At 40.6% G+C, this 13,377-nt stretch overlaps 1 protein-coding gene across 1 annotated transcript in view; it reads right to left on the bottom strand.

Moving 5' to 3' along the window:
- The window catches only part of ELOVL5 (ELOVL fatty acid elongase 5), a 57,061-nt gene that overhangs the window by 12,145 nt on the left and 31,539 nt on the right, over positions 1–13,377 (bottom strand). Inside the window, exons 2-3 of the mRNA XM_077812642.1 lie at positions 7,501–7,566; positions 4,229–4,416 (exon numbers count right to left, since the gene is read on the bottom strand). Of these exons, the coding sequence (XP_077668768.1) occupies positions 4,229–4,416; positions 7,501–7,558 (246 nt within the window). The 5' untranslated portion in view covers positions 7,559–7,566. The remainder of the gene's footprint in view (positions 1–4,228; positions 4,417–7,500; positions 7,567–13,377) is intronic.

Here is a 13,377-nt window from a genome sequence, read left to right on the forward strand (position 1 = left end):
AGTCACAAAATTTAAAATTTACTAAAACATACATTAAATGTTAATGGCCTCAGTACCCTGTGTAGCACTGTAGCTTTGTGGGTGCCTGTTTATAAAAATAGTTATATCACGCCCACTAATGTGCTCACCACACAGGGTGGGGGGAAGGTCTCTGTCTGGCTAGCTGGAAGAAAAGAGGTATTGTCCCTTTAAGGGCTCCTCTACAACAGGTAGGGAGAAGGAAAGCTTACAGAGATGGACAGGAAGGACAGTGTGCAGCTAGGGCCAGGCCAGGAGAAGGCCACTGCACTGCCCTTCCTGCTGCCTGTAAGAGTGTACATCTGGGGAGTATTTATACCACAGCTGCCAACTTTGACACGGTAAATAAGCACCCTGACTTTCACAATAAGCCAAAAATCAAGCTAATCCTATTTCAAAACGAGGTCAAAACAACTCAATCCCTTAGAACCCCAACACTCTATGTGACTAGATCCCGCCCGGCCTGCGGTCTGGGACAGTGGTGGGCTCGCTGTGCACCCCTGACTCTTCCCCCCCGCCTTCCCACGCCCCTTGCTCCTGCTTGCCGGAAGCTGATCAAAAAAAAGCAAAAAGCTACAACAAGCCAAAAACTAGCCAACAAGCAACTCACAAACCAATTAAGCCAACAACAAAAAAAGCGCCCAATTTCTGCAGTTTATTTTTGTGGGTTTGGCATGTCTGATTTATACCCCATGGAGCCCCAGAGAGCCCCTCTTTTACGGGGATCAGGCTGGCAGCATTCACTCACCCATGAACTTGACAAAAGGACCAGGTTCCCTTTTGATTTGTTTTGCTAGTTACCTTTATCCCTGGGGGGCTGGGAAGGAATTTTTCCCTAGCTGCCAGATTGGCCGAAGCGGGGTGGGCTTTTTGTCTTTCCCCACAATAAGTTTGGGATCCAGTCGGGTGGAGTAAGGGACTTAGGTTGTAATGCTGCACCTCAGTACATAGAGCTCATGACAGATGCCAGAGCAGGTACTCTATGGAAAGGATATAGTTATTGGATAAAATGGATTGGGAAAGGATTTGAAGGAAGGCAACCCTTAAGGGAGCTGAAGAATGGGGGTTTGGGGCTCCTACATCTGGACAGAAGAGCCAACCTCCAACCCCTTTCACCTCAAGTAAGGGGAGGACATTGGGGTCTCAGCAGCGAGTTAGCTGGGACATGGTTGGGAATCAATGGAAGCGATTAAGGAAAGGATGTTGAGCTGCACTGTACAATTTCTTGCTGGGCAGTTCCAGACATTTTAAGTGAATAAAGTTGTAGTCTGGCCAGACAATGCTGAATGGATATTTTCACACAGATAACAAGATCACTCAATATAATGCTAACACTGAAAATCAAGTTGCATTATATATTTGCAGTAGCAAAGACTATGTTCAAAAGACAGTTTTTAAATTTAAGCTCTAGTCACTGATCATATAGCCTACAGGTGAGGTTTTATTTTTCCTTTCACCAGATCAAAGAACTCACATTGACTATGTGAATTTATGGCAGTTTTCCAAGCCACATGAGTAATGCCAGGCAAGTGTTAAAAAAATATAAACATGCATTTGATTTAGCTGAGTTGACAAGGCAAACGGTGCTTAATAAGCAGGGAGATTGCTATGCAAAAGAGAAGCAGTTCAACTGTAATATAACTATAAAGGCTTTACATCATATAAAGTTTACAGAATATTGTATATGGAATAGTGTGAAGGAATAACGTTTAAGTAAAAAAATGAATTAATAATAATAATGATGATAATACTTAGCTTGTATAGTGCTTTCCATCAGTAGATCACTTTAATAAAGGAGATCAGTATCATTATCCCCATTTTACAGATGGGGAAGCTGGCACACAGAAAGGGAAAGTAACTTGCACAAGGTTACCCAGTAGCTCACTGGCAGAGCCAGGAACAGAACCCAGTGCCGTGAGTCTCAGTCCAGTGCTCTAAGTTCACAGAATCAAACATTAGTAATGGAAAAGACTTCTTAGTGGTTACTAGGCCATCCCCCTACCCTGTTACAAAAATGTCATGTGGAAAATATGAGTGTTATTCTGAGCGCTAGAAGAGATCAGCTACAATGGGAATTTTATCTACACTTATATAAGTGCAGATTTCTTTGGCATTATAGTATGTGATATGGCCATGAAAAAAGCTAATGTGGTCTTGGGATGCATCAGGAGAAGTATTTCCAGTAGGGATAAGGAGGTTTTAGTACCGTTATACAAGGCACTGGTGAGACCTCACCTGGAATACTGTGTGCAGTTCTGGTCTCCCATGTTTAAGAAGGATGAATTCAAACTGGAACAGGTACAGAGAAGGGCTACTAGGATAATCCGATGAATGGAAAACTTGTCTTATGAAAGGAGACTCAAGGAACTTGGCTTGTTTAGCCTAACTAAAAGAAGGTTGAGGGGAGATATGATTGCTCTCTATAAATATATCAGAGGGATAAATACCGGAGAGGGAGAGGAATTATTTAAGCTCAGTACCAATGTGGACACAAGAACAAATGGATATAAACTGGCCACCAGGAAATTTAGACTAGAAATTAGACGAAGGTTTCTAGCCATCAGAGGAGTGATGTTTTGGAATAGCCTTCCAAGGGAAGCAGTGGGGGCAAAAGATCTATCTGGTTTTAAGATTAAACTCGATAAGTTTATGGAGGAGATGGTATGATGGGATAACATGGTTTTGGTAATTAAATATTCATGGTAAATAGGCCCAATGGCCTGTGATGGGATATTAGATGGGGTGGAATCTGAGTTACCCAGGAAAGAATTTTCTGTAGTATCTGGCTGTTGAATCTTGCCCATATGTTCAGGGTTTAGCTGATCGCCATATTTGGGGTCAGGAAGGAATTTTCCTCCAGGGCAGATAGACGAAAAACCTCCAGGGCCTCTTCCATTCTCTGTAGCATGGGGCACAGGTCACTTGCTGGAGGATTCTCTGCTCCTTGAAGTCTTTAAACCATGATTTGAGGACTTCAATAGCTCAGACATAGGTGAGAGGTTTTTCGCAGGAGTGGGTGGGTGAAATTCTGTGGCCTGCGTTGTGCAGGTGGTCAGACTAGATGATCATAATGGTTCCTTCTGACCTAATGAATCTATGTTCCATAAATTAATATGTTTGTCATGAAGTCTGTGGTGATATTGCTTATGCTTAATTTGTCACTAAACATATTTGCATGGAGTAACAATACACATACCTATCATATTTACACAATTATTTAAGTGATATGAAGCTTAAAATATTAAAAAAAAAATCAAAGTTAATTACTTTAAGTACATACTGAAAAAAATTTAACCCCAGCATATTAACTGTGAACATTCTTACTGATGTGGTTGATGGGATAGGATAGAATTTATAGTTTCTGGATCTCTATCTTGTAAAATAAAACAAACACACAGTACCACCCAAAGTTGAAGGAATTATATTAAATAATCTGGTTTTAACTTTGTTAAAACAATGGAATCCCAAGTGTGCTAACATATTTCTGTTTCTGAACAACCAAGATGATTCAGAAGATGTGATTCTCAAATGTGCAAAAGCAAAGATTAAGATGTGGATGTAATACATTTAAATAAAATTATATTCCACACTCCCTAGTGACATGTGATACAACTACCCATTCTTAGGTTTCAGAGTAGCAGCTGTGTTAGTCTGTATTAGCAAAAAGAAAAGGAGTACTTGTGGCACCTTAGAGACTAACAAATTTATTTGAGCATAAGCTAAAGTGAGCTGTAGCTCACGAAAGCTTATGCTCAAATAAAGTTGTTAGTCTCTAAGGTGCCACAAGTACTCCTTTTCTTTTTACCCATTCTTAGAACAGCTTGACTGTGGTACTTTTTTAGGAGAGTAGTTTGGAACTACTCAAATACTACCGAGGTTTACCTGTAGACTATAACAAGTCAAGAAAGTTGAGTTTTCCTCTTCCACTGTGTGCTGAAGGAGAGCTTCACATTTCAGAACAACTTATTTTGCTGTTGATTTTGCACACCATCCTCAAGGGTATTAATGGAAGTGCTCGTAGGAACTTAGTAATAATGGTGATTTTCTTTGGAGAAGACACCTCTGAAGAATTGTTGCAACATTTCTGCAGTTATTTTACCAAGTTTAGCACAACAATATGCACAACAGACAGGTTTCTGGTGTAAGTGGGGGTTAAATAGGGTACTGCAGAAAAAAAAACAAAAAACACACCACCAAAAAACCCTCCTACCTCATAAAACATATAAAGTGACAGTAGCGTAAGTCCAACGTTATAGACCACTAGAATTCCCCGGCATGAGAATGGTTGTTTATTCTGCATGTACTTTGGTCCTATCCATACGATTAATAAGTATAAGACAGAGAAGATAAAAGTAGGTATATAGTTATCCAGAAGAAGCCATCCTTTTACTCTGGGATCTGAAATAGAATGAAAAAAACAAAAACAAAATTTACTACAGAGATTTAGTACATGGAAATATTTAAAACATTGTTATTATAAGCCTATAAGTACATGGAAATATTTAAAACACTGTTACTATGTCAGGAAAACATTTTTCTCAGTCACCTAACGTGAACCAATGTGAATGAAAGAAAATGCTTGATGGAACAACAGCAAATAAAAACTTACTAGAAATGCTGATTGTTCTTAATTACACAATAACTTTCATATATAGCAAGGTTACATTTAATCACACTGTCGCTAAGCAAAAAGCAAGTAATGCTGCTCCCAAAGAAAACACTGCTTTCAAAAGGGAGTTATTGCTGCTAAGTGTTTTAAACTATTACTTGAAATCTATCTTTGGTAGTTGGGACAGAAGAAGATTCTGAATAAGTTTTAAAACAGATAACTTCACCATGCTGTTTTTCCATTTGTTTCTTCCTTTCTCCCTGAAAGACTAATATATCAACATAGCTAGTTTCCGCTTACTGTATTAACAAAAGTACATTCTTACAGTTTTTATTTCTGCTAGTCCTTAGGAGCCAGCATGGCTAGGAATGGGAATTGGATTCCTTATTGTGCATCACACACTATATTCCAAGCAGTAAGTTACACTAGTGCAAACCCAAACAGGACACTGATTTTACACTAGTGTTACAGCATAATTTGGCTGTTGGAACCTTTTTATTGGTGTTGCATGAGAAGGAAAACAGCCCAATTGACAGTCTGATTTCCAGGGAGAGTTGTAAGACTGGCAAGTAGACAAAACCTTTTTAAACAGCAAACTGAACAAATTTGATATGGATATAAAAATATTCAAACAAATATGACCCTCTTTTTACAAAAATCACTTTTTGAACTGAAATACACATAAAGAAATGGTCACGGAGAAGTTGTCAGCTTGTCCCATTCCATAGAGGCCTGTCTACAATGGGATCAAAAAACAGTCTAATACGAGCTCACACCAATTCAGTTTAGACACCCTGTGGCAGTGAAGAGGCTCCAGCTCTATTTTAGTGGGGCTCAGAAGCCATACTGCAGTCTGGGGGCAATCTACACTGCAGTCATAGGGTGTGACTGCAGCTCACCTAAACATACCTGAAGTAGCTTTATTCTAGCTGAGCTAGCTGTACTTGGGAGCACTAAAACCACAGCAGCACAGGCCACACAAGCCCACCCACAACCTTCAACACCTGTTCAGACAGCTAACCCATGCAGATGTCCATTCAGCTACAGCTTCAGCTGCTCTGATACTTGAGCTAGCTCCATTAAAGCTAGCTCAGGTATGCCTGTGCGAGTTGCAATCACACCCCATGACTGCAGTGTGGATATAGAATCCTAGAAGATTAGGGTTGGAAGACACCTCAGGAAGGCATCTAGTCCAATCCCCTCCTCAAAACAGATCCAACCCCAACTCAGTCAGGGCTTTGTCAAGCCAGGCCTTAAACCTCTAAGGAGGAGATTCCACCAACTCCCTAGGTAACCCATTCCAGTGCTTCACCACCCACCATGTGAAATAGTGTTTCCTAATATCCAACCTAGACCTCCCCCACTGCAACTTGAGACCCTTCCTCCTTGTTCAGTCATCTGCCACCACTGAGAACAGCCTAGTTCTATCCTCTTTGGAACCCTCCTTCAAGCTGCTGAAGGCTGCTATCAAATCCCCCCTCACCTCTTCTCTTCTGCAGACTAAACAAGCCCAGTTCCTTCAGCCTCTCCTCATAAGTCATGTGCCCCAGCCCCCTGATCATTTTCATTGCACTCTCTCCAATTTGTCCACATCCTTTCTGTAGTGGGGGGCCCAAAACTGGACACAATACTCCAGATGTGGTCTCACCAGTGCCGAACAGAGGGGAATAATCACTCCACCCGATCTGCTGGCAATGCTCCTATTAATGCAGCCCAATATGCAGTTAGCCTTCCTAGTAACAAGGGCACACTGTTGACTCATATCCAGCTTCTCATCCACTGTAATCCCCAGGTCCTTTTCTGCAGAACTGCCGCTTATAGCCAGTCAGTCCCCAGCCTGTAGCAGTGCATGGGATTTTTCCATCCTAAGTGCAGGACTCTGCACTTGCCCTTGTTGAACCTCATCAGATTTCTTTTGACCCAATCCTCCAATTTGTCTAGGTCACTCTGGACCCTATCCTCACCCTCCAGCATATCTACCTCTCTCCCCAGTTTAGTGTCATCCATGAATTTGCTGAGGGTGCAATTCATCCCATCATCCAGATCATTAATAAGGCCCTAAAATGAAGCCTTAAAGCTTTGTGGAGGTTGAGGGAAAGCCTGCAAACTGTTTTGATGTACTTTTTTTCAGATCAATGTTTTCAAAACATGACAAATATGTAGCATATTATAAAGCCAGTACATAAAACAGATAGAACCTCCTCAGCTAGAATATGGTATTCATTTTGTCATCTCATCTCAAAAAGGAGAAAAGAAAAAAAATGAAAGAAGGTAAGCAAAACAGATTAGGAGCATAAGGCATTAGGGACATGAGAAAAAATATAAAAGACCAAACAAAACTAATTCATTTGAAAACGAGGAGATAAGATAGTGTCATTTTAATTAATGAATGTTACTGAAGACCAGTCAGACATCCCTATTTATCCTCTCCCTCGTTACAAGAGGGTACTTCCTGAAGAACGAACTTAAAAAACAGGGTATTTTTCATGCAACATTTAATTAATCTGAAGAATTTCATGTTGCAGGGTATTGTTGAGGCAACTACCTGAGTAAGACCAAAAAACAGATTGACATTTATAGGAATAAAAATAGCAGCTGCAGTATATTAGCTCAGATAAAGTTTCAAGGTCTGTCATTTCTCACTCTTCAAGTCATAAGCCGATCGCTCAGTAGCGTCAGAAGCCCTCTTCTCTGAGCATCACAGTTTCGCACAATTGCGTGTTTATGGGCACCAAAGCAGCTGACACAAACTACTATTAGCTTCAGGATACTAGAGGGCCAATCTCTTCCACTATGGCAGTTTCTATACTCCAATATCTGCATTTGAACATTGGTTCTAGAAATTAAATGTACATATTTATAAAACAACTTACCTCTTGGCCCGAACCAGACATCCAGGTAGCTATTGATTGTTTGATCCAGGGATTCCATTGTACAGCCTATAAAAACAGAGAGTGAGAAAAGTTATTTCTGTGATAATGGTCATGGCAAGCTACAGCGTAAATCCACCCACGCTAGCCCATGTTGGATTAAATGATTTTTTCAGAAAAAAATATTTAAATTGTATTTTTTCATTGTTATTTAAATAATTTTTTATTAAAAAAAATCAACCTATTTAAAATTAAATCTGAATTTAATGTAAACTATGTTAAGGCCTTAATCTTATCATAACCTCCAAAATAGTTCAATAAAGAATACATGTGCTGAATCCAGGAGCCGCTATGAAACCAAAATGTTGAGTTAAAGGCTACTTTTCTCTATAAAAAAAAGAATCGGGGGGGGGATGCGCGGAATAACTTTTGAGATCAAGCTTTATAAATATGGCACAAAGGTATAAATATGGATAAAGAGCTTGATCCTGGGGAGGGGTTGGGGGGGTGCTGTCCTACTAGGTGCGAAAGACTGGCAAAGTCACCACTGGTGTTGCGAACCAACTTCTGATTCTAGAGACACCAGTATGTACCTCATCAGGGTCATCCACTGATCCCACCTGGATGGCCTCATACTCCTATTTTATAGTTTCTCCCTACCTGAACTCTGATTGGCTCAGTTCTCAGATCATTAATATTTATGACTCAGCTACCATGAAAACTTACTCTCCAGCTCTTAAGGGGAAGGAAAAAACAGTGACGTTTATGTATGCTGAACATTTAAAGTTGCTTTGTTTAATAAATAAGTTTTATATGCTGTTGTGCATGTTTAATTAAATTTCAGTTACCATTTTAATGCAGCTTTACAGAATTCGTGAGCAAAAAGTTAATTATCTAGTCAATAAGCAATACATTATTCACCATTTTCTAACATACCAACATTGTACAATTAGTAAGAATCTTAAAATATTAAGCTAGATAGCTGCTTAACTAAATCTATATAACAGTGTACCCTCCTTGGTAGCAAAAAGCTACCAAGTCCAACATAAAGGCTCTATTTAGTTGTAAATCAACATATTTTAATGGTTATATCAACCTACAAGAATGCACCTTCCTTTAGACAATAACTGAAGCACAAATGGAAATTAGATTAAAAATTGATAATTCAAATTGAGGCTTTCCACTGTGTGATTTAAATCAAGCCATCCTGCACTAGCCTGCCACAAATTAAGCATCCATGTGTAGCCTGCTGACGGGCACTAACAATTCCCTGGCATGCTTCAATCTACCCTTCTTTGAGCAGACTCACTAACGAACTGCATCAGCAGGGTCCAGACAGACAGTTAAGGTCAGTGATGAGCTGCCAAAATCTTAACCGGTTCCCTCCTCACCCCATGAGGGGGTTGTGGCCCACCCCCCGGGGGACCTCTGCCCCATCCAACCCCCTGCATTCCTTAATGCCCCTCCCCCCCCAGGGGACCCCTGCCCCATCCAACCCCCCGCATTCCTTGATGCCCCCCCCCCGGACCTCTGCCCCTTTCACCCCTCTCCCCTGACTGCCCCCAGAACCAGGCAGGAGGGTCTCGTGGGCCACCATGTCCAACATGACCCACCCCTAAGAGCCAGAGTAGTGTAGCTAGGGGGGGAGCACGAGGAGCGGCCGCTCCCCCCACCGAAAACATCAGAAGTGGTGCCTTAGGCACCGACTCTCTGGAAAATCTGGTGGGTGCAGAGCAACCACCGGCAGCTCTCTGCCCCGCGCCTGGCCCCAGCTCACCTCCGCTTCCTCCCCTGAACGTGCCGCCCGGCTCTGCTTCTCCACCTCCCCACTTCCCCCCACAGGTTTCCCACGAATCAGCTGTTCATGTGGGAAGCCGGGGAGGGCTGAGAAGCAGGCTGCTTCGTGCTCAGGCCCAGGGAGGTAGAGGCGAGCTGGGGTGGGGAGCGGTTCCCCTGCACACCCCCCGGGCTACATGCTGCGGGGCTTTATGCAAGATACCAAATATCATGCGACCCACAATAAAAGTCATAAGAGCTGGCAATACTCAAGTGCTGTGTTTGGTTTAGAACAGCAAAGTAAAAAATACTAGTTGAAGTGTGAAATGTATGGGTGTGTGTGGAATTTTTAATAACTTCACAGACATTTTCAGTTAATTAGGAGTGGTTTCCTTGCAATGGGCGGCTTCCACAACATTACCCTTCCCCCCACCTCCACAAAAAAACAACCCCCCCCACCCATGGAGCAAACAAACTGACTGAACAAAGACAACCTCCCAATCAGAATTTTCACACCAGAAAGGAAGAGCCAGAGACTCCATGGAGTCCACTACTCTTCGCTTTTGCCATGTGGAAGGTGTTTCAGATTCTGCAGTGATGGACAGCAGCATAAAACTAAACTGACTGAAAGTCTGAAAGAATAGGACGTGTGGAGGGTTGGGGGAGAGGGAGTGGGGTGAGGAGAGAAGGAAGACACAACTTACTAGAACAGATGAAAGCTCCAGTTCTAACAACTTCTACAATGGCAAAATAACCAGAAGAATAAAGCCGAACCAGAAAGCACAATACAGAGAAGGGGTCAAAAGGTCATCAGCCTCCTAAATATAAAGTGTGTGTTACTGGCATTTTATTGTGAAGCGGCACTGCTTAAGTGTTTTACACGTCTAAAAGTCAAAGTACAGTGCCTGAAATCTGCAAAAAAGATTATTGGCCATAGTCAGCTGTTCACAAAATGGTCTTTTTGCTCATGAGGCTGTAATTTGCTCACTGTTTACCTGCTGCTAAAGTAGTCTCTTCAGTTATTTAATATAGTTCTCAAAATTTCAATGTTAGTGTTTTAATCCTCAGCTTCTGGGGGGAGAGACAGTGAAACCCCCACAACATGTTATTTTTTTATTCACTACGTGTGACCGTTTGAAGCAACAATACAAGTCACACGTAGTCCCTAACTAATGAAAATTTTAAGAACAGCCTTACCAGAGATGGTTAAATCCCATTGCTGGATGTCTGAGATAGAAGTCTAATGGAACATTGCACACAATGTTTAAAATAAAAATAAAGAAGAGACAACCCAAGGGCAAGTGCTGAGAGCTGATGCCAAAACAGCTCTGGCAAGAGAACTTCTAAATCAGCTGATAAAAAAAAAAAAATCATCCCAGGAAGTGTCCTTGTTCTAAATGTTTACAGTTCCATGTAAAGTTTACAGAACTTTACATTAAATATTTAAACAAATCTTAACAGGTGGCAACATCTCTTTGTGCTTTTAGCAGTACGCCTCCAAAATAGGTGAGGACATTAACCCAACAAGAAGGCAAGTAGTAAGAAACCCTTCAGTGGTCTAAGTTAATGATCCCCATCTTTCAGCTGGGGAAAGGCATCTCTCACCTCACCATGTTAGATAATGATTTGCGAAATACTCCCCATGTGCACAAGTGACATTAATTACCTGCCTCTTTTCTTCTTCTTTGGTTTGCTTTTTTGTTTTAAAAGGATCCCCCCGGAAGTGATACCACACTGCTTTTGTAACCAATAACCTTTTGAAGCCCAGCGCTTAAAGAGGCAAAACACGAAAGTCTTCCCACCATTCCTCATACTACTCCAAAGAATTCTGTTCACCAAACTGAAATGGCAGAAGATAAGAACATGATACATGCACTCCCCTGTCCCAAGCCCAGCACGCTGGGCTGCAAAACAGATTTCAAAATTGCAATATTTGCCTAGAGGGTAAGTAGGAGTTGGAATTTCATTTTTGATAAGGCAGCTTCTACCTCTTGTTGCAAAGAAAACAAATGAAATTCTCCACTTCTAATTACACTGTATTTTCTTTTCTCTATATCCCTCTCTGCCCGATGACGGAAGAGTTAGAAGGAATCTCAAGTCTTCCCCCACTCCCAAAAAAAGAGTGTGTAGAACACACACACACACACACAGGCAACACCCAACTCCATCAATCTTTTCTCACTGCTCTAGAGAGACCAACTATTAAAGTCCCTTTATAACAGGATCTCCAGTATGTTCTTTGAATTTGGACCATATACAGATGTAGAAGCCTGCTCGAGATAAAGTGATTGATTAAAATAATTTTAGGTATATAGAATGACATTAGTTTCTCCATTTTCCAGTACTATTTTTGATGAGTTTTTACATTTCAATACAATCTTCTTATAAGCAATGTTACTGAAACAAGCCACAGGCATCTCCATCAGAATACAACCATTTTAACATTAGATCAAAATTTTGGATCTACGCAAATTACCAGAGACCACATACATAACACGGCTGTTACTCTGAAACCTGTCATAAATGTCCTGGACACCCTAAAATACTGGTTTCCCATGAATAAGAAAAATGAACAGAAAAGGCTATGCTTCAATATGTTTCTGATCCAAACACAACAAAGGCTGTATAGAACAAGGCTGGGAACTTAACTTCCCAGAAGGTAATCAGCTGATGGGGAAAATCTTCTGTCATTCTGTTTTTAGATGCACCCCCAAGGCGCAATACGCCCGAGTAGGCCATCAATTTTATGTTTGAAATCTTTATTTGCTCATCCTATTAGCCATTACTTTGATCTAACAACAAATAGATTCAGTTATATAACACCATCACTTGATAAACCACAATCGGCTTCTTATTCTGATATTTTTAAAGAAAAAAATTAAATAAAAGAAGCATATTAAAAGTTAGTAATTAATAGCATTAACTGAATTCATATACAAAACTGGTTTGACACTTATAATGTCCATCTTTTTTTATGCAAAAGGGTAGCAGAGACATGAGAGAGCTAAGTAATTTTAAAAACTGCACAGTGCTGAAGTATAGCGACGGTGGGTAACTATGGAAAACGAAGTGAAGTTATTTTTCAGTCCCATTCACAAAACAGAAGAGAAACTCATTCCACAGTAGAAAGTCTTTCTGCAGAAGTCTCAATTAACAAGTTAGCTTCTCTAATGTAACCTTTTTTGTTCCATTATCATCATGTAGTAGAATAAAAGGGTACAAATGCAGGATGAACTAGCCTTGATGTCAGTCTGCAGAAACAAAAACAAAAAGTTTCATTCTGTTTTTCTATTATATAAATGAATTTCTTTTGAAACAGTCAGCTTTTGTTTCAGAGGGTCATGGGAACATTCTTCAAGTTTCTTGCTAGTTACTATACAAAATTAAACTCTGCTTCAACTGCTGCAGTTCTTTAATTAAATTAAAAAAAAAGTTTACCAACACCTCAGAAAAAACAACAACAACAATTTCCTGGAGAAATGAAGTTGTAAAAACTCAATCTGTGTGATATTTAAGATCTTTTAATGGACATTTTCTAGCACTGGAAAATAAAGGTTGGAGCAACCATGAACATATGCCTATATAAAGTGCTTATATTTGACAATTAGTGATATTCCTGAATCTAGGAAATCCAAGTCCCGGACAAACCACGTTTTGATCACACTCTCTAGAGATACAAAATACTTACCCCTTATATAGGGATTTAAAGCTCTTTGAAGATGTAGAAACATTAATTATTCCCTATCTTACATTCTTACAACCCCCTCTGGATTTAGGCAAATAGGTTCTATCCACATTTTACAGATGGAGAGAAAGGGCCCAAACCACAGAGGGGAGTTGAATTAGAACCAGGATTAGAACCCAGAAAATGCTCAGTCCTCTTGACTGCCCAGTTGAAAGCGATCTCTTTTGCTAAGCTTCAAGTCTTTTGAAGAACAGTTAAGAGACACTAAGGCCTTGGCTATACTAGCACTTATGTCAGCAAAACATTTGTTACTCAGAGGCGTGGAAAAAACACCTCCTGAGCAACATAAGTTTTGCTGCCATAAGCAATCGTGTGCACACAGTGCGAGGTCAGCAGGAGATGCTCTCCTGCCGACACTG

Source organism: Eretmochelys imbricata, chromosome 3, assembly GCF_965152235.1.
Source record: "Eretmochelys imbricata isolate rEreImb1 chromosome 3, rEreImb1.hap1, whole genome shotgun sequence".
Classification (NCBI taxonomy): Eukaryota; Metazoa; Chordata; order Testudines; family Cheloniidae; genus Eretmochelys; species Eretmochelys imbricata.